General features: G+C 40.7%; 1 protein-coding gene across 6 annotated transcripts in view; it reads right to left on the bottom strand.

The window, feature by feature from the left end:
- The window catches only part of LOC134740221 (uncharacterized), a 71,238-nt gene extending 48,998 nt beyond the window's left edge, over positions 1-22,240 (bottom strand). Inside the window, exons 1-4 of one of the 6 annotated variants that reach the window (XR_010127518.1) lie at positions 21,161-22,240; positions 18,271-18,990; positions 17,258-17,338; positions 5,960-6,626 (exon numbers count right to left, since the gene is read on the bottom strand). Coding sequence is in view for 2 of the 6 variants with exons in the window: in XM_063670602.1 (XP_063526672.1) it covers positions 6,363-6,481; positions 17,258-17,338; positions 22,031-22,175 (345 nt within the window). In the remaining 4 variants the exon portion in view is untranslated. Of the gene's footprint in view, positions 1-5,956; positions 6,627-17,257; positions 17,339-18,270; positions 18,991-21,160 lie in introns of those variants that run through there. The other 5 variants (XR_010127519.1, XR_010127520.1, XM_063670602.1 and 2 more) reach the window with 5 other exon arrangements.
- Positions 22,241-23,412: the final 1,172 nt, after the last annotated feature.

The raw sequence follows: 23,412 nt of genomic DNA, 5'->3' as shown, positions 1-23,412 counted from the left end.
CCAGTCCAGTGTTCATTCAAAGATTACTGTGATGATTCCAAGGATCAGTTCTTACAAAATTCCCACACGAACCTCATACTATTTGAAAGTAATGAATTGCTTCAAATGGTTAATTTGAAAAAGCAACAAAGATGCATGAAATATAACGCTGAGAGATAAAGATTTCCTCATGACTTAAAAATACAAACTTCATTTTTATGATAATTATATCAGTATTTCTATTTGTATACATGTTATTTTAGCATTAATAATTATTTTTAATTTTTTTAGCATTAATAATTATTAATCATTAAAATTTTATTATTTTTGTGATCTTACAATTACAAATGTATATTTCATATGACTGATCACATTTTAATGTTTATTTGTTTATTTGTTAATTATGATGATTGTATAGAGATGAATCTTACTGTTCAGGATTGCTTAATGCATTTACCATGCAAGAACTAAAAAAATGTAATCTACCAAACAGACTCAAAGAACTGTGGGAAACCAGACACAGGAAGGAATACTAATAAACAAATGTTGGAGAGAACCATATTTGGAAGTGAGACAGTATGGTAATTTAGAAGCATGATGAAAAGTTAGCTTGTGAAGGTACTGGGAAAAAAGAATTCTGGAGAAGGAAAGCAGCATAAGAATAGAGCAGAGGTGGTGACATGTATTCTGAGCAGCAAACAACACATGTGTGCACATGTATGCACAGATGAGTAAGCATGTGTGCATGCTATGTTGTTGGTGGGACAATAAAAATTCTCAGGATTGTTTGTAGAAAACTACTCCTGGTGTTCTTCTAAACCCTTACACACAGTTTTTGATGAGTAATACATTGAGCCTCACAGGAACCAACTCTTGCACTCCATTCAAACCTTACCCCATTATCAGTATTTGCTCCCAGAGGAGAACTTGCTTGCTAAAAGTCAGAGCTCTAGTAATGAATTCCCAGAAGTTTCCCAAAGTGGAAGAGATGGGCCATAGAAGTGTAGCTCATTCCCAGGTCTTCAGCTGTTTAGCTGCTGGCCTATGTTCCGTGAAGTCAGATTCTGCACTAGAAAGAGATAACGCCATCACCCTAAAACTACCAGTTAAGCATTGCAAAACAAACACAACCACATGGAGATAAGCACACTTCAATAGCCTTAGAGTAAGGAAAACTGATAGTGATACTGCAGATGATTACAAAAAAAAATGTAGTACGTTGTTTTAAAATAAATGCGACCTGGGTATGGTGGCCCACGCCTGTAATCCCAGCACTTTGGGAGACCGAGGCGGGCAGATCACCTGAGGTCGGGAGTTCGAGATCAGCCTGGCTAACATGGTGAAACCCTATCTCTACTAAATATACAAAATTAGCTGGGTGTGGTGGGGCATGCCTGTAATTCCAGCTACTTGTGGAGCTGAGGCAGGAGAATCGCTTGAACCTGGGAGGCGGAGGTTGCAGTGAGCTGTGGGCTGGGATCGTGCCACTGCACTCCAGCCTGGGGCAACAGAGTGAGGCTCCATCTCCAAAAAAAAAAAAAAAAAAAAACAAACAAAACAAACAAACAAACAAAAACAAACAAAACAAACAAACAAAAAAAAACCCCACCGGAATAAATGCCTTAAAATTCAGTGTCTTGAGAACTAGAATTTGATTTTCTAAAGACATATTACAAATTTTTGCAAGGAAAATCTTCCTCGTAACCCTGCTGATAACAGTGTGTTAAGTGTTTTCTTTTTTTTAAAAAATTACATATTCAGAAAATGAAGCTTAAGTGAATTTCATATGTGTTATCAGGGCTCTAACCCTGAACTATGTTGTTTATAAAAAATCCTCATATTCTCTATACTGATAAAAAATGAAAGTCATACCATTTTGAGTAATGGCGAGTACACATTATAGGAAATGATGAAATGTATCATTTAAAAATAGACAAAAATTATGTATAATTAAATTAGGCAGGAAATAATCCAATTCAATTTAAAAAACAAAGGGTGCATGAGGAACTGGGCATCAGGGAAAACTAAAGAAAAGTACCAAGACCCTGCTCCACTTATGAAGAGCAAAAAGAAAAATGCATGCAAACCTTGAGAAGAGTGTGGAGTTCAGCCAAGACTCACGGAATCATTTTCATTGAATTGTTGGTGTTTTTTTCCCACTCTGCCACCTCCATTTGAATTTTCTCTTTTGACATGTACACCTGGTGGATTTTTCTCATTCTTTATGACTCGAATAATCTTCAGGGAGAGGGCTTTCCTGATGGCCCTGCATGTTGCTGGGCTTTTACTCGCCTGCACCACAGGTAAAGTCAGCATGCACACTTTCTCCTGTGTTAAACTGTGAGGATTCTGGAGGGTGTCACTAGTCCATGCATGGTCCTTGTAGATTTCATGGTTGTCAAAAACACGTGGGAAGTAAAACATGCCACGAGAGAGGATGAAGTTTAAAGTCCTCCATCAAGAAAGGAGAATTCACAGGAAGGTAAAAAGGGTGGGCTTTTCAGACAAAGATTTAATGCAGAAGGTTACAATTGAGTGGAGAGTTGCAATACATATACCAATTACATGCCTGAGGAATGCATCAGCATTAGTTGAACAATTGCCCAGACTGAATGAAGTGCAGTCACATTTTGGAGACACTGTGTTTGACCAGCTTAGAGATGGATTTACCAGCTTAGAGATGGAAAGCTAATTCATGTTCCATAGTACCCATAAAACATCCAGAATTTGAGAGTCATAAAGCCTTTTCCTCTGAAATGGAATTATTTGTTGAATTTGATTACATTTACTAAGCTATAGAAAGAATCTCTGCCATTAGTGAAACACATGTTTCAAAGTAGACATATATTGAGTATGGGTAACTAAAGAGGATGCTATGACATATGGTTAATAAAAAAAATAAGAACCTGAATAGTATAGGGGCAAGAAATAATGAAATGTGGAGGCCAAGCAAAGTTACAAAGTTGAAAGCCTGCCTGGAAATGTCAATTCCACTTTTATCATTAAATGAAACTTGCTTGTTGTTCGAATTAAATTTCTGAAGTGTAGAAATTTTCAATACCTGTGGTGTAATCCAGTAAAAGTCATGAAGGGCACAGTCACAGTAGAGTGCTGTCAGAGAAGATGACCTAATATATTTGTAGTGATTTTGACATAGAGTTACATGTATTTGTAGCTAATTAAGTTAAATATATGCCATACATATGTCACTAGCCTTAAAGAGAGCATTAGGAGGAGTAAGTTCTAACTACTGGCATCTTAAGATGGTGTCTTCTGCCTTTGGTGCATGATCCATCTCTCCCAGACTCTCCTTATGGCTCTTTTCACCTCCTTGTTTCTCAGGCTGTAAATCAAAGGATTTAGAGCAGGATTGATGATGGCATAGAACAAGGAAATCAGTTTGTCACCCTCAGCTGAGTATAGAGAGTTGGGCCTCATGTACATGAACATTCCTGTCCCATAATAAATGGTCACCACAGTCAGGTGAGAGCTGCAGTTAGAGAAAGCTTTTTTCCTTCCCTCAGCTGAGTTCATCCTCATCACGGCAACCACGATGTGTAGGTAGGAGAGGATAATGAGGAGGAAGGGCAGCAAGAGGATACCAAATGCACCTGTCACCATCATGGTCTCCTGCAGGGATGTGTCACCACAGACCATATGAAGAAGAACAGGTACTTCACAAAATATATGACCGATGACATAAGGGCCACAGAAGGGAGGTGTGGTGATGTAAAGAGGCACCACGGAGGCAAGGAAGCTAATGGTCCAGGCCCCCATAGCCAGCTGCACACAGGCAGACTGGTTCATGATGAGCACGTACTGCAGAGGGTAACAAATGGCCACATCACGGTCTAGAGCCATGACTGCCAAAATCATGCACTCAGCTGCTCCCATGAACAGGGAGATGTAGGTCTGGGCAAGGCAGAATTTGTAAGAGATGATTTTCTTGGAGGCGAGGAGGTTGAAAAGCATCTTGGGGACCACAGCTGTGGTGTAAAATATATTGAGAAAGGCCAAGTGACACAGGAAAAAATACATGGGTGTTTGGAGACAGGCATCAATTACCACCAAAATGATAACTGCTGTGTTTCCAAAGAGATTCACCAGGTAAACCAGACAGAAGAGGAAGAAGAGGGGGATCTCAGCCTGGGGGTGACTGGAAAATCCAAGAAGGACTAGCTCTGCGATGGTGCTGGCATTCTCCTGAGCCATCCTGGGGGTCAGCATTAAACCACTGATGTGCACAGAAGAAGAAATGTACTTTGAGGACATAGAATCATGATGATGCCACAAAGACACACTAATTCTTTAACATCACCAAATGCCATTCAGGAGATATATTCAGTCATTCTTTGGACAGAATTACCTCTTTTTGCAAGCCTTCTTCACATTCATACTGAAGATTGGAAAACACTTCTACATATTGTGATTTAGAAGTTCCTATTCAAATTCTGAAAGTGACCATAAATACAAAAACACAAATATGCACACACAGATTCACATACATGCAATTAAAGGATAAATTATTTTATGTTGCTCTTATACAACATAAAGAGCTAACATGTACAGTGCGAAATTTTAGTGAGTCATTGGTTTTTATTTTAACAACCTCTTTCTTTATTCATATTATGAGAGTTCATAATAGAATCCTCCAGAATGTGCTAATATTATGATGACTGTAAAATATGAAATAGTCATTTAAAGAAGTCTTACAGGGAGTCAGCGTCTTTAGTGAGTTTGTCAAAGTCATGAGAGGAGTAAGTGGCAGCGATGGATGAGAACCCAGATCCTCTGATCTGCTTCTCCACAGGCTTGCCATCCCTGTGCTTCCACTGCAGAGATGAGAAGCTCATTTTAACGCACACATTTGTTGACTTACAGGGATATGTTATATATGCTTTGGAATTTGGAGAAAAATGAAGGCACCTATTAATTTAAACTCATTTCTGACCTAATTTACACAAAACAGGCAAACACAATATGCAATTTGTATAAGGAATAAGTGAGTCCATTCACTTACTTTTAATCTTCATTGCTTCACTTTTCTTTTTTTTTTTTAAGATGGAGTGTCACTCTGTTGCCCAGGCTGGAGGGCAGTGGCGTGATCTTGGCTCACTGATACCTCCACTTCCTGGGTTCAAGCGACTCTCCTGCCTTAGCCTCCCAAGTAGCTGGAATTACAGGCACCCGCCACCAAGCCCGGCTAATTTTTTTGTATTTTTAGTAGATATGGGGTTTCACCATGTTGGCCAGGCTGGTCACAAACTCCTGACCTTAGGTGATGTGCCCACCTCGGCCTCCCAAAGTGCTGGGATTACAAGCATGAGCCACTGTGCTCAGCCCTTTCATTGCTTCACAATTAAAAAAAAACACATCTTAGGGAGAAATATAGACTCATGTTCTTCCAAATACTGTCTAAGAATTTTTTTTTAATTTAACTGTCCATTGTCCTCTCCCCTCAGATATGTGTACATTTCAACCAGGTTTTGCATGACCACACACTCAAACCCCACCATGTACGCCCTCTGGATCCCTCCAAATTATGTGACTTTATGGAAAAGTTATAGCCTGATAACTAATGATAGTAGAACAAGGTAAATGAAGTCTTGGGAATCATTTAATCTAAAATATAATATCAAGAGTCCTGATGATTTATCAGCACATCTAAGAGTTATTGCAAATTTGCTATGTCTGACACTGTTATAAATGTCTTTTTGGATTAATTCTTTCCATTTACACAATAAGCATATGAAATGGGTTCTACTTTCATCCCCACTCTCCTATAAAAAAGTGTGATATAAAGAGTATTCACAGTTCTCAAATACATATCACCAGTTAGTGATGGGGGCCAGAATCCAAATCAAGACAGTATGGTTTTGATTTGTACTCTTAACCCATAGGTTTTCCTGATTATGAGAAACTCAAACCAATCAGCTTAACCCTGAGGACCACAGCAAAATAACCATAACATCAGTTTACTCCTCTGTAACATCATTCTTTAGTACTTCCAGGCACTTAGTCACAAATAAAGGCAGATAAATTTCCAGAAATAGCAATATCACATATATTTTTATCCAGCCACATGTCTAAGCATTCCTTTCTCAGAAACCATAAAATATTAATAATAAGTGTTCTCACCTTAACAAAGGAGGAAAACTCAGAAGAACTTGTCCGAGTGAAAGGAAATTACCATTAAGAGATTGCAGTTTTTCCTGAGTGTTGATAAAAGACATTTTTCCGAAGATAAAAAAAAAAAAAAACTTTAGTCTTCAAGAGAAGGAACCAAAAGAAGACATCAAGATTTATTTTTAATCAGCCAAATTCACCATATTTTATTATTCCAAATTGTCTTGATGTCGTGATTTCACTAATCTCTACAGAAACTACACGGAAAAGGAATCTTCCTGGGCTCTCATCAGAGGAGGAGATGCCTGGGCTCCATTTCTTCTGCCTGGCACTTGAAATGCCTTAATTGTTTCCTCCTTAGAGAACAGGTCAGAGGCTGAGACAAGATTATGCTGAAATAAGTATAAGTCTTTATGTGTTATACAGAGTTCATAGCAGGTTAACATATCTCCATATCCCAAGACATTAACAAACATGAGGTCCCAATCCCTGGAGAATCTTGTTAAGTTTGCATAGATGTTCTGTGTAGGGGATGGAGAGAAAGGAAGACACAAAACACTTAGGTATCGCTCAAATGAGAAAAAGCTAACTTTCTAATCCCAGTGAGTGTGTGCTTGTGACTTCTGAATTCCTCCCCTTTGTCTAAACATAGTTATCACAAGGGTGTGAAAGAAAGCTTTCTTTTTACAAACTTTTATCATAAACTTGACTTTCTTCCTATGGCTTACAAATTTTGTACCTTTATTGCATTTGAAATGATGGCAGGCACTGGCATTTTCTTTTCCTTTTAAAAATTATAATAAAAGTAATATGTAATGAATTTCAATTTTATATTTTTATTATTATTTAAAATATGTAAATGGCAAAGATTGTATATATTCCAGGTATACATAAAATGATTTGATATCATCCATCACCACCCATGCTGTACATTAGATAATAGACACAGTCCTGGCCAACCTTCAGGAAACTTCAGGAAACTTCAGAAAGTTGGTATTTTATATTTATAAGTGGAAATTACATAAACCTTTTTGAAGATGAAATGTTTGAGTAAGAAAAAACTAGATTAAGAAATTAGAGAACTCAAATGTTTGAGTAAGAAAAATCTAGATTAAGAAATTGGAGAACTCATTGACATGCACAGTGCTTATATAATGCAAGGTCCTACATTAATGTATGGAGAATCATGATGTCTGTTCATAAATACCTGTATATCACAGGATTATGAGCAGAACTTATAAAAATCAATTGATGCATATGAATAAGCCTGAAATAGAACAGAAGAAACTTTGGTTGTATTGGTAGGATGATTCTATTTTGAGGGTGTCTTTTTACTTCTATAACAAAATGCCATAGACTGGGTGATTACAAACCACATGGTACTGGTAAAAGAACAGACATATAGACAAAAGGAACAGGATAGAGAACTCAGAAATAAGGTTGCACATATCAACCATCTGATCTTTGACAAACCTGACAAAAACAAGCAATGGGGAAAGGATTCCCTATTTAATAAATGATGCTGGGAGAACTGGCCAGCCATACGCAGAAAATTGAAACTGGACCCCTTCCTTAAACCATATACAAAAACCAACTAAAGATGGATTAAAGACTTAAATGTAAAACCCAAAACTTTAAAAACCCTAGAAGAAAACCTACACAATACCATTCAGTACATAGGCACGGGCAAATATTTCATGACAAAAATGCCAAAACGAACAGCAACAAAAGCAAAAATTGACAAATGGGATCTAATTAAACTAAATAGCATCTGCACAGCAAAAAAAACTAGCAACAGAGTAAACATACAACTTACAAAAACGGCAGAAAATTTTTGCAATCCATGCATCTGAAAAAGGTCTAATATCCAGCATCTATAAGGAATTTAAACAAATTTACAAGAAAAAGACAACTACATTAAAAAGTGGGCAAAGGACATGAACAGACACTTCTGAAAAGAAGACATTCATGTGGCCAATAATCATGTGAAAACGGTTCAGCATCACTGATCATTAGAGAAATGCAAACCAAAACCGCAATGAGATAACATCTCAAACTAGTCACAATGGCTGTTATTAAAAAGTCAAAAAATAACAGATGCTGGTGAGGTTGTGGAGAAAAAGGAGCAGTTATACACTTGGTGGGAGTGTAAATTAGTTCAACCACTGTGGAAGACAGTGCGGTAATTCCTCAAAGACCTAGAGACAGAAATACCATTGGACCCAGCAATCTCGTTACTGGGTATATACCCAAAAGAATATAAATCTTTCTATTATAAAGACACATGCACATGTATGTTTATTGCAGCACCATTTACAATAGCAAAGACATGGAATCAACCCAATGCCCATCAATGGAGAAATTTGATGAATACACTACCACAATTTTTATAGATATATGCTTCCTAATAGGACAATTTTTCATATTTTTAACAAACTCAAATACATTTAGCCTGTTTAGACTCTATAAAAATAAGAAGTCAAAATTACACAAACTTAAACTAGAACTTAGTAATTAATGTTTCAGTACTTTATCATACTTTTAAATCACTAATGAATATCACTGTAATAACATAAGTCTAAATTGCAAGTTATCAAAAATAGGCAGAGAAGTTGGGTTAGAATCTCTAAGTTAATAACATAACTCTAAGACTGCAAGTTATCAAAAATATTTTGGAAGCTGTTTTCAGCAGACATAACATTAAACAAAACTAGCTATCATCTCAAGCTATCTTTTTGCTAATTTTAATTAACATGCATATTAGACATGTATCACAAAAGCAAAAAAAACCTTAAAAGTTTTTGTTTGTTTCTTTTACTGCTGTGCTTGATATACATTATTTCATGGAGATCAAACAATTCACTGTTACTGCATTTTTACTTATTCATCTGTTCTTAGGTTGAATTTATAATTTTAAAAATAATCTTAAATATCTAGTAGTTACAATCGTACCTTAATTGACTAGTAAATCCAAGAGTAATGCTTGTATTATAATTAATGCTGATAACTCAGAACATGTACCCATTTTTATGAAACCAATAATACCAAACTGCTTTATTTATGAAGGATTTACTAAAATCATGTGAATTTGAAAGATATTTGCGTAAGTTTCTATATTCTAGGATATTTAAGAATACTGAATTTATAGAAGTACTGACTTTTCTCTAAGCCAATTTGAACAGAACTTTAAGAGATTTTATAAATTTATTTGGCAATATTATCCAGGTGGAAAAGTATCACACACACATAACATACATACATACACACAGGCACAAACAGAGACCTTGTAGGTTTCCTTCTCGCATTTTAGCCAGGAGACAGGTAAACACAGTAATACAAAACTCACTGGTTTATACAAAGTAGTTGTCTCTTGTCTTTGCCCTTTTCCTATTTTTATGCGAAGTGTGTTTCTAACAGATGGAATAAGTTTAGGTTCCTGCTTTATATGAGGGCTAATGCTTTCCACCAGTATTTATGGAGGAGACATTTCAGATTTTCATTTTCCCTGATATCTGAATGCTGTAGGGATTCCCTGAGTCCTCTGAGAGCTCCTGATAGGAGTAAAGGCCTAGAATTTCAGTTGTCACAGGGAGTTGGGAGGCTGGAGTAGGAAGAGAGAGGTCTGGCAGGGATGGACAGAGGGATGGAAGAGGTCGAGGTGTGAAGGATTCTACATATCAAAGGATTCTAACGAACTGAAGGGAAAATCAATGTGGGTAAAAGGAGGAAGAAGGAGCAGAGGTGATGGAAGGGAGAGGTCTCAGGAGCCAGTATGGGGAAGCCATCAAAGTTCCAAATTATCCTTAGTAAAAATCATGCCACAAGAAAGAAAGTGGATGGAGTGCATGCCCTAGTGGTGGGACATATAGTCATCAAGGGTTTGAGAAGAGGAGTTTTCGGTCGACTGAGAAGCCCCCGTATTCTTAACTGATGGTACCTCGCAAGCAAAGAAGCCTAGGGTTCTAACCCAATTTCTCTGCCTACTCAACAGAGAAGCAAAGGACTCTGCCCCAGCCTCTGTTTACCTAGGACTCTACCCCAACCTCTAGAGCATGCTCAGAATCTTAAGAGGCTAAATCTGTCCTGACCATGCTTCTACACAGTCACCCAGAGCCCTGACTCAGGAGCCACCCTCACCAAGGGATCCTTGCTCAATCAGTCAGGACCGAAGACAAAGGTTTCAAAGCTGTGTGTCTGGGGTCCTGGAGGAGAGCAGTCCAGGGATCCAGTGATGAATCTGAACCTACATAAGTCATGGCACCATAAGTGTTAAAGCACAAATTTCTCTGACAGGGGTTAAGATGGTAAGGAAGACTTTGTTTACAGCTATTGCAATAGGTATCAAGACCACCACAACAGGGGAGAGATTGGACTCAACTTCTAGTACAGCAAAGACAGCTGGGGATGTCCAGACCATGAACAGAGTGAAGGAGTCAATGGATGGAAAATTGCTAAGAGGAGACATCAAGGATAGGGGATCTTGCTAAATCGACCTGATGGGATAGTTGCTGAAGGCAGGCCAGAGTGATCAGATAGCAAAGGTGGGGTACTCTCCCTAAACTGACTTAGCAAAGTTCTTGTAATAACTGGATAGACAGGCAAAAGACAGGGCACCAGGATGAGTAGAAAAAAGGAGTAGAAAAGAGGGCTTGGAGGAGTCTGTTTAAAGTTTGGTCAAGGAGAGAGTCTTTGTCAGGTTCAAGCCCAGTCATTCCTGGACCCACCTCTCCTGTCTTCCTCCAAGCCCGCTGTATGTCTGGCTGTCCATCTAACTTGGGGACTGCAATGCACTACTTTCAGTTAAAATGCTCCAAACACTTGGAACACTCTCTTCTTAAAATCATACATTCAACTCTCAGGTGTTGAGCATTTATTATGTGCCAGGGACTTAGACTTAACCAAGGAATGGAATTAATATAGATACCAACTTTGGTGAGTTTTACATTCTAGCAAGGGAAAACAGAAAGGAGGCAATCACTCTAAAAAATAATTAAACTGTGTGGTATACTATAGGACAAACAAAAGGAAAGATAGGCAAGGACAAGGAGATGGAGTCTGATAGTTATGTGGGAACAGGTGCCACAGTCTTCTTTTTTATTATACTTTAAGTTCTGGGGTACGTGTGCAGAACGTGTAGGTTTGTTACATAGGTATACAGGTGTCATGGTGGTTTGCTGCATCCATCAGCTTGTCATCTACATTAGGTATTTCTCCTAATACTATCCCTCCCTCAGCCCCCCAAACCTGACAGGCCCCAGGGTGTGATGCTTCCCCCACCCCCGTGTCCATGTGTTCTCATTGTTCAACTCCCGCTTAGGAGTGAGAAGATGCAGTGTTTGGTTTTCTGTTCATGTGTTAGTTTGCTGAGAATGACGGTTTCCAGCTTCAACCATGTCCCTGCAAAGGACATGACTTCATCCCTTTTTTATGGCTGCATAGTATTCCATGGTGTATATGTCCCACATTTTCTTTCTCCAGTCTATCATTGATGGGAATTAGGGTTGGTTCCAAGTCTTTGTTATCGTGAACAGTGCTGCAATAAACATATGTGTGCATGTGTCTTTATAGTAGAATAAAGAATATAAATCCTTTGGGTATGTACCCAGTAATGGGAATGCTGGGTCAAATGGTATTTCTGGTTCTAGATCCTTGAGGAATCACACACTGTCTTCCATAAGACATACTTCCATAAGTATCTCATTGTGGTTTTGATTTGCATTTCTCTAATGACCAGTGATGATGAGCTTTTTTTTCATATGTTTGTTGGCTGCATAAATGTCTTCTTTTGAGAAGTGTCTGTTCATATCCTTGGCACACTTTTTGATGGGGCTGCTTTTTTTCTTGTGAATTTGTTTAAGTTCTTTGTAGATTTGAGATATTTGCCCTTGGTCAGATGGATAGATTGCAAAAGTTTTCTCTCATTCTGTAGGTTGCCTGTTCATTTTTGTTTGCTGTGCAGAAACTCTTTAGTTTAATTAGATCCCATTTGTCAATTTTGGTTTTGTTGCCATTGCTTTTGGTGTATTAGTCATGAAGTCTTTGCCCATGCCTATGTCCTGAATAGTATTGCCTAGGTTTTCTTCTAGGGTTTTTATGATTTTAGGTCTTATGTTTAAGTCTTTAATCCATCTAGAGTTATTTTTTTGTATAAGGTGTAAGGAAGGAATCCAGTTTCAGCTTTCTGCATATATCTAGCCAGTTGTCCCAACACCATTTATTAAATATGGAATCCTTTCCTCATTGCTTGTTCTTGTCAGGTTTGTCAAAGATCGGGTAGTTGTTGATGTGTGGTGTTATTTCTGAGGGGGTCTGTTTTGTTCCATTGGTCTGTATACCTGTTTTGGTACCAGTACCAATACCATGCCGTTTTGGTTACTGTAGCCTTGTAGTATAGTTTGAAGTCAGGTAGCATGATGCCTCCAGCTTTGTTCTTTTTGCTTAGGATTGTCTTGGCTATGTGGGCCCTTTTTTGGTTCCATATGAAATTTAAGGTAGTTTTTTTCCCCCAATTCTGTGAAGAAAGTCAGTGGTAGCTTGATGGGGATAGCATTGGATCTATAAATTACTTTGGGCAGTGTGGCCATTTTCATGATCTTGATTTTTCCTATCCATGAGCATGGAATGTTTTTCCATTTGTTTGTGTCCTCTCTTATTTCCTTGAGCAGTGGTTTGTAGTTCTCCTTGAAGAGGTCCTTCACATCCCTTGTAAGTTGTGTTCCTAGGTATTTTATTCTCTTTGTAGCAGTTGTAAATGGGAGTTCATTCATGATTTGGCTCTCTGTTTGTCTGTTATTGGTGTATAAGAATGCTTGTAATTTTTGCACATTGATTTTGCATCCTGAGATTTTGCTGAAGTTGCTTATCAAACTTAAGGAGATTTTGGGCTGAGACGATGGGGTTTTCTAAACATACAATCATATCAACTGCAAACAGAGACAATTTAAATTCCTCTTTTCCTACTTGAATACCTTTTATTTATTTTTCTTGCCTGATTGCCCTGGCCAGAACTTCCAATACTATGTTGAATAGGAGTGGAGAGAGAGGGCATCCTTGCCTTGTGCCTGTTTTCAAAGGGAATGCTTCCAGTTTTTGCCCATTCAGTATGATATTGGCTGTGAGTTTTTCATTAATAGCTCTTATTATTTTGAGATATGTTCCATCGATATGTCGTTTATTGAGAGTTTTCAGCATGAAGTGTTGTTGAATTTTGTTGAAGGTCTTTTCTCCATCTATTGAGATAATCAGGTGGTTTTTGTCATTGGTTCTGTTGATGTGATGGATTACGTTTATTGATTTGTGTATGTTGAACCAGCCTTGCATCCTAGGGATGAAGCCAACTTGATAATGGTGGATATGCTTTTTGATGTGCTGCTGGATTCGGTTTGCCAGTATTTTATTGAGGATTTTCACATTGATGTTCATCAGGGATATTGGCCTGAAATTTTCTTTTTTTGTTGTGTCTCTGCCAGGTTTATGTATCAGGATGATGCTGACCTCATAAAATGAGTTAGGGAGGATTCCCTCTTTTTCTATTGTTTGCAATAGTTTCAGAAGGAATGGTACCACCTCCTCTTTCTACCTCTGGTAGAATTCAGCTGTGCATCCATCTGGTCCTGGACTTCTTTTGGTTAGTAGGCTATTAATTACTGCCTCAATTTCGGAACTTGTTATTGGTCTATTCAGGGATTTGACTTCTTCCTGGTTTAGTCTTGGGAGGGTGTATGTGTCCAGAAATTTATCCATTTCTTCTAGATTTTCTAGTGTATTTGCATACAGGTGTTTATAGTATTCTCTGATGGTAGTTTGTATTTCTGTGGGATCAGTGGTGATAACACTTTTATCATTTTTTGTGTGTATTTGATTCTTCTCTTTTTTCTTATTAGTCTGGCTAGTGGTCTATCTATGTTGTTGATCTTTTCAAAAACCCAGCTCCTGGATTCATTGATTTTTTTGAAGGCTTTTTCATGTCTCTATCTCCTTCAGTTCTGCTCTGACTTTAGTTATTTCTTTTCTTCTGCTAGCTTTTGAATTTCTTTGCTCTTGCTTCTCTTGCTCTTTTAATTGTGATGTTAGGGTGTCGATTTTAGATCTTTCCTGCTTTCTCTTGTGGGCATTTAGTGCTATCAATTTTTCTCTACACACTGCTTTAAATGTGTCCCAGATATTCTGGTACATTGTGTCTTTGTTCTCATCGGTCTCAAAGAACATCTGCCTTCATTTCATTATTTACCCAGTAGTCATTCCGGCACAGGTTGTTCAGTTTCCAGGTAGTTATGTGGTTTTGAGTCAATTTCTTAATATCGAGTTCTAATTTGATTGCACTGTGGTCTGAGAGACTGTTTGTTATGATTTTCATTCTTTTTCATTTGCTGAGGAGTGTTTTACTTCCAATTATGTGGTCGATTTTAGAATAAGTGCTATGTGGTGCTGAGAAGAATGTATATTGTGTTGATTTGGGGTGTAGAGTTCTGTAGATGTCTATTAAGTCTGCTTGGTCCAGTGCTGAGATCAAGTTCTGGATATCCTTGTTAATTTTCTGACTCACTGATCTGTCTAATATTGACAGTGGGGTATTAAACTCTCCCACTATTACAGTGTGGGAGTCTAAGTCTTTTTGTAGGTCTCTAAGAACTTGCTTTATGAATCTGGGTGCTCCTATATTGGGTGCATATATATTTAGGATAGTTAGTTCTTCTTGTTGCATTGATCCCTTTACCATTACGTGATGCCCTTCTTTGTCTCTTTTGATCTTTGTTGGTTTAAAGTCTGTTTTATTAGAGATTAGGATTTCAATTCCTGTTTTTTTTGTTTTTTTTTTTTTCTTTCCATTTGCTTGGTAAACATTCCTCCATCCCTTTATTTTGAGCCTATGTGTGTCTTTGCACATGAGATGGGTCTCCTGAATACAGCACGCTGATGGGTCTTGACTCTTTATCCAATTTGCCAGTCTGTGTCTTTTAATTGGGGCATTTAGCCCATTTACATTTAAGGTTAATATTGTTATGTGTGAATTTGATCTGCCATTATGATGCTAGCTGGTTATTTTGCCTGTTAGTTGATGCAGTTTTTTCATAGTGTTGATGGTCTTTACAATTTGGTATGTTTTTGCAGTGGCTGGTACCGGTTGTTCCTTCTGATGTTTAGTGCTTCCTTCAGGAGCTCTTGTAAGGCAGGCCTGGCAGTGACAAAACCTCTCAGCATTTGCTTGTCTGTAAAGGATTTTATTTCTCCTTCGTTTATGAAGCTTAGTTTGGCTGGATATGAAATTCTGGGTAGAAAATTCTTTTCTTTAAGAATGTTGAATATTGGCCCCTACTCTCTTCTGGTTTGTTTCTGCAGAGAGATATGCTGTTAGTCTAATGGGCTTCCCTTTTTAGGTAACTTGACCTTTCTCTCTGGCTGCCCTTAACATGTTTTCCTTCATTTCAACCTTGGTGAATATAATGATTATGTGTCTTGGAGTTGCTCTTCTCGAGGAGTATCTTTGTGGTGTTCTCTGTATTTCCTGAATTTGAATGTTGGCCTGTCTTGCTAGGTTGGGGAAGTTGTCCTGGATAACATCCTGAAGAGTGTTTTCCAACTGGGTTCCATTCTCCTCATCACTTTCTGCAACACCAATCAAACATGGATTTGGTCTTTTCACATAGTCCCATATTTCTTGGAGGCTTTGTGCATTTCTTTTCACTCTTTTTTCTCTAATGTTGTCTTTTTGCTTTATTTCATTGAGTTCATCTTCAATCTCTGATATTCTTTCTTCTGCTTGATTGATTTGGCTATTGATACTTGTGTATGCTTCACGAAGTTCTCATGCTGTGTTTTTCAGCTCCATCGGGTCATTTATGTTCTTTTCTAAACTGGTTATTCTAGTTAACAATTCATCTTACCTTTTTTCAAGGTTCTTAGCTTCCTTGAATTGGGTTAGAACATGCTCCTTTAGCTTGGAGGAGTTTGTTATTACCTACTTCTGAAGACTACTTCTGTCAATTCATCACTCATTCTCCATCCAGTTTTGTTCCCTTGCTGGCAAAGAGTTGTGATCCTTTGCAGGAGAAGAGGTTTTCTGGTTTTTAGAATTTTCAGTCTTTTTGTGCTGGTTTCTCCCCATCTTCATGGATTTATCTACCATTGGTCTTTGATGTTGGTAACCTTCAGATGGGGTCTCTGAGTGGATGCTCTTTTTGTTGATGTTGATACACTTCCTTTCTGTTTGTTAGTTTTCCTTCTAACAGTCAGACCCCTCTGCTGCAGGTCTGTTGGAGCTTGCTGAGGTCCACTCCAGACGCTGTTTGCCTGGGTATCACCAGCAGAGGCTGAAGAACAGCAAAGACTGCTACCTGTTCCTTCCTCTGGAAGCTTTGTCCCAGAGGGGCATCCACCAGATGGCAGCCGGAGCTCTCCTGTATGAGGTGTCTGTCAGCCCCTACAGGGAGGTGTCTCCCAGTCAGAATGCAGGGGGGTCAGGGACCCACTTGAGGAGGCATTGTGTCCCTTATCAGAGCTTGAAGGCTGTGCTGGGAGATCTGCTGCTCTCTTCAGAGCTGTCAGGCAGGGACGTTTAAGTCTGCCGAAGCTGCGCCCACAGCCGCCCCTTCACCCAAGTGTCTGTCCCAAGGAGATGGGGGTTTCATCTATAAGTCCCTGACTGGGGCTACTGCCTTTTTTTTTTCAGAGATGTCCAAAGAGGAGGAATCTAGAGAACGCCATAGTCTTAAATAGCATTTTCAGGGTTGACATTGTGCAGTAGGTGAATCTAGGCAAAAGCTTAAAGGAGGTAAGGGAATTGGTCCTAAGCTATTTAGTGGAAGAATGTTCCAGGCAGAGAAACATGTGCAAAGTCCCTAGGTAAAAGCTGCCTGGCATGTTCCAAGAACAAGGAAGAGACTGGCATGGCTGGAGGAGAGTGAGTGAGGGCCAGGGAAGTGGAACACGCAGGTGAAGAGGCAGCTGAGTAGCAGATCACCATGGAGGAAACAGGGGCCCACTGCAGGGCTGTCAGGAGTGACGTGATCTGACTGATTATTTTACAGTGCCCTAGCTGCCCTGTAGAAGGTCAAGGGAAGAACTGGGAAGGACCATTGTGGGCTCTTGGAACAATCCTGGCAACAGACAGTGGTGGCTCTGGCTGGCATGGGAGGGTGTGGGAGGGGCTTACCTGAGGCTCTGTGACGGTTTATGTCTCTCTCATGAGGGTGTGTGCATTTCCTCAACACCTGGCAGCAGCAGAATGTTGGATCTATTTAAGATAAATATTAACAGCCTGATTATTATAGCTGTTATGTTATTATTCCAACAATAACCAGTACCCTAATTCTCTTATGCCAGCTCAGTGTCCGACAATTCTGTCCAGTTCTGACACTAGCCGGAGTTAGCACTTACCCCAGGGGTTAAGGGCTCAGTTCCTCAAGACCACCTCCACTTCAGGTGCAGGCCAGAAATGGGGTCCTCAGGCTATTTACACTTCTGCCTAGCTCACTAAAAATGTGAGGGTAGGTAGTTTGTTTCAAACTATGACTCCACCACTCCTGTCCCCAGGTTTGAGAATTTTCTAGAATGGCTCATTCCTCAGGAAAGCGCTTTAGTTACAGTCACAGTTTATCTTAAAGGATACAGTTTAAGAGCAGCCAAATGGAAGAGATGTACAGGTTAAGGGGTGGGTTGGGGATGGAGATTCCCTGCCCTCTCTGGGGGCACCAGCACCTCAATGTATTCCATCCTGGAAGCTCAGCCTCATTGTTTCAGGGGTTTTACTGAAGTTTCATTACATAGGCACGATTGATGGCAATTGGTGATGATTGGACTCAATCTCCAGCCCCAGTCCCCTCCCTGAAGATCAGGGGGTAGGGCTGAGAGTTCAGCCCTCTATTCATGTGGTTGGTTGCCCTGGCCACCAGCTCCCATCTAAAAGCTATGTGAGGGCCATCTAGAGTCACCTCTTAGCATTAACTCAGGTAAGATCAAAAGGGGCTCTTTATGAATAATGAAAGAAACTCCTATCACTCAGGAAATTCCAAGAATTTCAGGTGCCTTTTTGCCAGGAATCAAGGGCAAAGACCAAATAGATAAACATTTTGACCCTAACTTTTGAGACAGGGTCATGCCAGAGCTCAAGCGATCCTCTTGCTTCAGCCTTCCAAGTAGCTGGGACTAAGGTGCATGCACTCATACCTGGGTAATTTTTTTTTGCATTTTTTGTACAGATGGGGTCTCCCTTTGTTGTCCAGGCTGGTCTTAAATTCCTGGCATCAAGGGTTCCTCCCGCATCAGCTTCCCAAACTGTTGCAATTACAGGTGTGAGCCACTGCATCTGGCCCAAATACATATTTTTGATGATAACACAATGGGAGTATCAAAAATTCTGATGGGAGAGCAGAGTCCAGTGTTCAGAAGAAAAGGCAGATCACTGAAGTCCAAGTGTCTGAAAACCAATCCAGGCAGGGAGGAGTAGGTGGGCAGTTGGAGGGCCAAGAAAACTAGCAGCCTGATGTGGCTGATGAAGGATGGAAGTGGATGTGGGCTTTCAGCCATGAGCAGTTGGCAGTAACTTAGAAGCGGAGCCTGGGTGCGGAGAAGGAGCAAGTGGATTTGCAATTTTTCAACCTCTCCTAGGTTTCAGGAGTTCATAAGTGTAAATAAGTTCATGAATGTCAATGCATAGCTCCATGTCTCCAAATCTTCACTTGCTTGGCAAGATCTTAACCCCATGTTTCTCTTGTCTTCTTAAATTCCTCCCCAGCTATTTCTGGGTGTCCTTGGAATGGTGATGTCTCAACATGGGCTTGGGAACACGTTTGCTCCTCTTCTTTCCACTTGAGTCCGGGGGCCTTGCCATGGCTTCTGCACCTGGTGCTCTTTGAAAGACATGATTCCTGTGCACCCAACAGACCCCTGTGAAACAGGAATAAACATGTCTCATAGGATGTCAGTGAAGATTCAATAAGATAGTGTTTATAAAGCACTGAAGATTAAATAAGAATGTTTGATCCCTATTAAAAGCTCAGTTAATGGCTGGTGTTATTATTATTACTGTTCTTATTGTTAGGCACGGTTTTGAATTCCTCACCATCCTAATTGCCACTTAAAATGAACAACTGTCTTTGTGGATATAATTTCAGAGACAGCATGAGGACTAACTTTTTCAAAATATGAACCTAGTGCCTCCCACAGTGGTAGAAATTAAAATCCTGTGTGAAAACACAAATATGCTTGGGAGAGTTACTAGTTGTCAAGAAAGCTCTTTAGTTTCCTTTCTGTGTGAAGAAGCAAGCAGGGCTCAAGGGGCCCTACCAAGGCCATGGAGAATGGTAAGTGCTGCTCACAGCCACCCAGTCTGTGTTTTCCTTTCTAAAAGAGGTCTAAAGAGGTAGGAGTAAATCAGTTCAGTTTGTAAACACTCACACACACACACACACACATGAAAATACGCAAGAGGGAGTCCCAGGGCCACTTTGGAGTGAGACCTTCCCCATGAGCAGGAAGGATGTTGAGGAACTAGAACAGGGCTCAGGCGGGAAGAAGAACCAACAAGGTCATGTGGCAGCTCGATCTGGCGGGGAACTGAGCTCTGCAGTGTGCTTGGGAATATAAACAATGGGGATAGAAAAGAAAAAAAAGATTTCATTAAAAATGTAAAATCAACCAGGAGGGCAGCTCTGTCCTGCTGGGGCATAAAGCCATGGTGGAGGCCCAGGAAAGTCCTGTTGATGGAAAACAGTATCTGGGCATTTGGCAGCAACAGATGACTTAGATAGGTTCCCTTGATTTCAATACTCTCACTTTTATATTGAAATTATGTTATTTGATTTCTCAGCACAAGGACTGTGCAGTTAGCATTTGCTGAACTCCACAGAATTGGGGATGGGGTGGAGAAAAGAGCAGTGCCCATCAGGAGAGGGAGGTAAAGTTGAGATAAAGAAGTTTGAGATGCTCTAGACACCCTTTGCCTACTTCACCTTTTTTTTCTGGCATTAGCCTTGAGCATTAAGACGCAAAGTAAAAGAGAAGGAAAAGGAAGAGGCCTGGAGTGAGGGTAGTGCATGGAGCTCATCCTCATGAAATTCTTCTCTGGTTGCTGCTCCCATGAGGTTATGCGATCCCTGAGCACAGGAACCGTGCTCCTGGGTCCTGATACCAGTGCCCAGCCCATAGTGGGGGCTTCCCATTTTATGATAAGAATAAATGAGCACCTCCCAGATCGGTGACTTGCTCCACCCCACAATAACCCTGGGAGGAGGGTGTGGTCAGTCCAGCTGTGCAGGTGAGAAAGTGAGCCGGGAGCTGTGATTTACCCACACCCTCCCAGCAGCAGTTGTGAGAGCTGGGGTCACACAGTTGATAGGGGAAAAGTGGAGGAGGGAGAGTGGTAGAGAGTGAAGAACAACTTAGGAAAATGAAGGAAAAGCAGAGGAGAAATTAACTGACTGGAAAAATGACAACAGTTGGAAGACACAGGAAAAAGCGACAAGTGCATCAGAGTGTATTTTGGCACTTATTACTCTATCTCATTTTTATACTACTTCCCTTTTTCAACTTAATCAGTTAAGGCACGTCGGTCTGAGGATCTAGTCTTCCCTGAAGAGAACTTGCCAGGCTCTGCGACAGGCTTGGAAGTTGGAGCTCGAGCCCTGGGTTCTCTCAGTTTAGGAGGCGGAGTGGGAGGAGCCGGCCTGGCGGCCGTGGGGGCGGGGCTTCTCCACTAAAGGTTACTGGTCGCTGCTGCCGCCGCGCTCCTCCCCTGGCTACGGCAGAGGCGCGCGCCTGCGTTCTGAGGATCCCGCCCTTGGGCCGCCGGGAACCTCTCAGACTCGTGGGGTGGCCCTGGCGAGGCGCGGGTGTTGGGGGTTCACGAGAGCCTCACGACGCCCGCGACTGGGGACAGAGAACCTGGGCCGGGCTGGGACGAGGCGGCGCGGGAGGGCGCGCTGGGCGGACGCTGGGGCCGCAGAGCCCAACCGCCCTTGTCCTGGATGCCCCTTCGCGGTCCGCGCTGGCGGGCGCCCTCTCCTGAGGGGAACTGAGGCGGGGCGCCTGCCACCATTCGTGATTTTCCGTGACTCACCCTCTCAACAGTGTGTCCCGTCAGCCCCCACTTTCTGGAATTAAGGTGATTTTCCATGGGCATTATAGTCAGAGGAGGTTTTCTCTGACACATCTGGAAAAGGCGACTCAATGATTACTCATATTGTTCTATTATGTTATACATTTAACTGGAATACTGGTGAATATCTTTATCTTTTATATCTTGGAAATTTTTCCCATTTTTGAATCAGAAATTTAGGACCAAGAATCTTCTGTCATAGAATCTATTACTTTGAGGAGTGAACTTAAATTAACAGTGCTAAACCGTACATGAACGACTTGGTAGATGAAAACTTTGGAAAATAGGAACATTTCATGTCGTCAAATGTATCCTCCAACATTGGGGAAAGTTCAACAGTTGCCTTAAGGCGGGAGTTTAATTGAAGACATTTACTGAAAAGTTACTTATTCTTTTTGAAATTCTCTTCTGATAAACATCCTCCCGGGATAATGAACATCTCCAGGATGTGACAGCCGAGCGTGTGTCCGCGGAGTGCTTGAGCAACGCAGAATGGCTTCGGCGCTGGGTTCCTTAGACCCCGTGCAGACCCTGCTGAGCCCTCAGCATCTGTGAGTGAGTCCCTCAGCGTCACCTTGGCCTCCCGTGTAGCTAGATCAGTCTTCCGACCCCTTGTTCTACTTGCACAGATTTCTGATTAACCTCTTCTGCTCCTCCAGAGATGAGTCAGGGCTCCGTATCAGCTCCCCAGGGCATTTGCTGGCTTCTGACATTTACTTGGAGGACTTTAGGCTGCGAAAGGGCAAAGTTTGCCGTTCTCATCTCTTTTTTGGTGCCTGCCCCCGGGTCTTGACCTTTCTCTGGAGTCTCCTCTCCTGGTTCTTTACCCACCTCTTTGGTTTCTCCTGTGGTTGTCAACGTGTCCCCTAGATGTCACACTCTGAGGCTCAGTTGTGGCTGAGTCTTGCATTGGAAGTGTTTTTGCAGGTGTCTCTGCGAAGTGTGGATATGGGATGGTGAAAGTGGCAGTGTGCATAGAGTGTTTGGGATTAGATGGGCAAGTGGAAGGGCGTCTAGGTAGGACCCCTTTGTCCTGGTGTGAGGTGATGAGGTTCTAGAATGTGCTGTCAAGGTGAAACTAAAAGGAAAGGATAGACAGGAGACTTTGTAAAAGACGAAATTATGGTAGTTTGGTAACAAATGGATGCAGGGACTGGTGGATGGGTGTAGAAGAAGGCAGAAAATCTTGCCAAGGACATTGCAAGTCCTGAATCAGACCAGGAAAATTAAGGTTCAATTAACAGAAATAAGTCCAGAGGGGGAGCTAATTTTGGAGGAAGTGTGGTGATAAATTTGCTTTTCTATATGGTTCAGCTGGTGGAGAGACATCAAGAAGCACTTAGAGAAATACAGGAAATAGAGAGGTGGGTGACCTAAGTCCTACTTCCTATCCTGTCTGTGCATATATAACAAAGGCCAAATGAATTCATGTGTTGAGGTCTGCTTTCCTATTTCTAATAGCAATGGCGTAAAATGAATTCTAGCCAATTCTAAAGTCGCTAGTAGATAGTAATATTCACTAAGTAGCCACAAATCCAGGGCTGTAACTCAAGGGAGAGAGATCAGGACTGGAGATAGAATTTTCACAAGTAACTGATGCATAGCACGTTTCTGTATTTTGGTAAATGTGTTGAGAAGATGATTGCAGTTAAGCAGCTAACTGTTCCAGCTACTATCCAAGGCGTGAATGATTTGTTCTGGAGTAGGTGTGCTGTGTCACTGTAGCATATCTACTACAACAGACATGATATGTTTCCATACATTATCTCATTTAACACTCAGAAGAACTTCAGGAGTAGTTATTACTAGTCCATTTTGCAGAAGCTTACAGATAAGATTCAGAGATGAAGAATCAGGTCTATCTGATTTAAACCCAGGTCTATCTGATTTCAAAGTCTATGGACTTTTTGTTATTTCATACCATAATCTGTCAGGGTGTGAATGGGGGATAAAAGAAAGTTAAACAAAACTCTTGGAAACAGAGAGGAAGGGCTTAAACCATTAAAATTAACTTCAGAAGTCAAGAATGAAGCTTGGGCAGAAAACAAGTAGAGGGCACGGTTCTGTCCCGATTTACAGAGGATGCGTTTGTGACCTTTCTGATGCATTAACTTAGTAATGCTAAGGTGAGCCATCCAAAACGATCACCTGTATATAAGCCACTCTTTCACAGAGGTGGGTTTTTCTTTTCTTTTTTAATTCCCATGCTGCTC

This window comes from Pongo pygmaeus, chromosome 1 (genome assembly GCF_028885625.2).
Source record: "Pongo pygmaeus isolate AG05252 chromosome 1, NHGRI_mPonPyg2-v2.0_pri, whole genome shotgun sequence".
Lineage (NCBI taxonomy): Eukaryota > Metazoa > Chordata > Mammalia > Primates > Hominidae > Pongo > Pongo pygmaeus.
The sequence above is the reverse complement of the archived record's forward strand: the minus strand, read 5'-3'. Positions and strand labels throughout refer to the sequence as shown.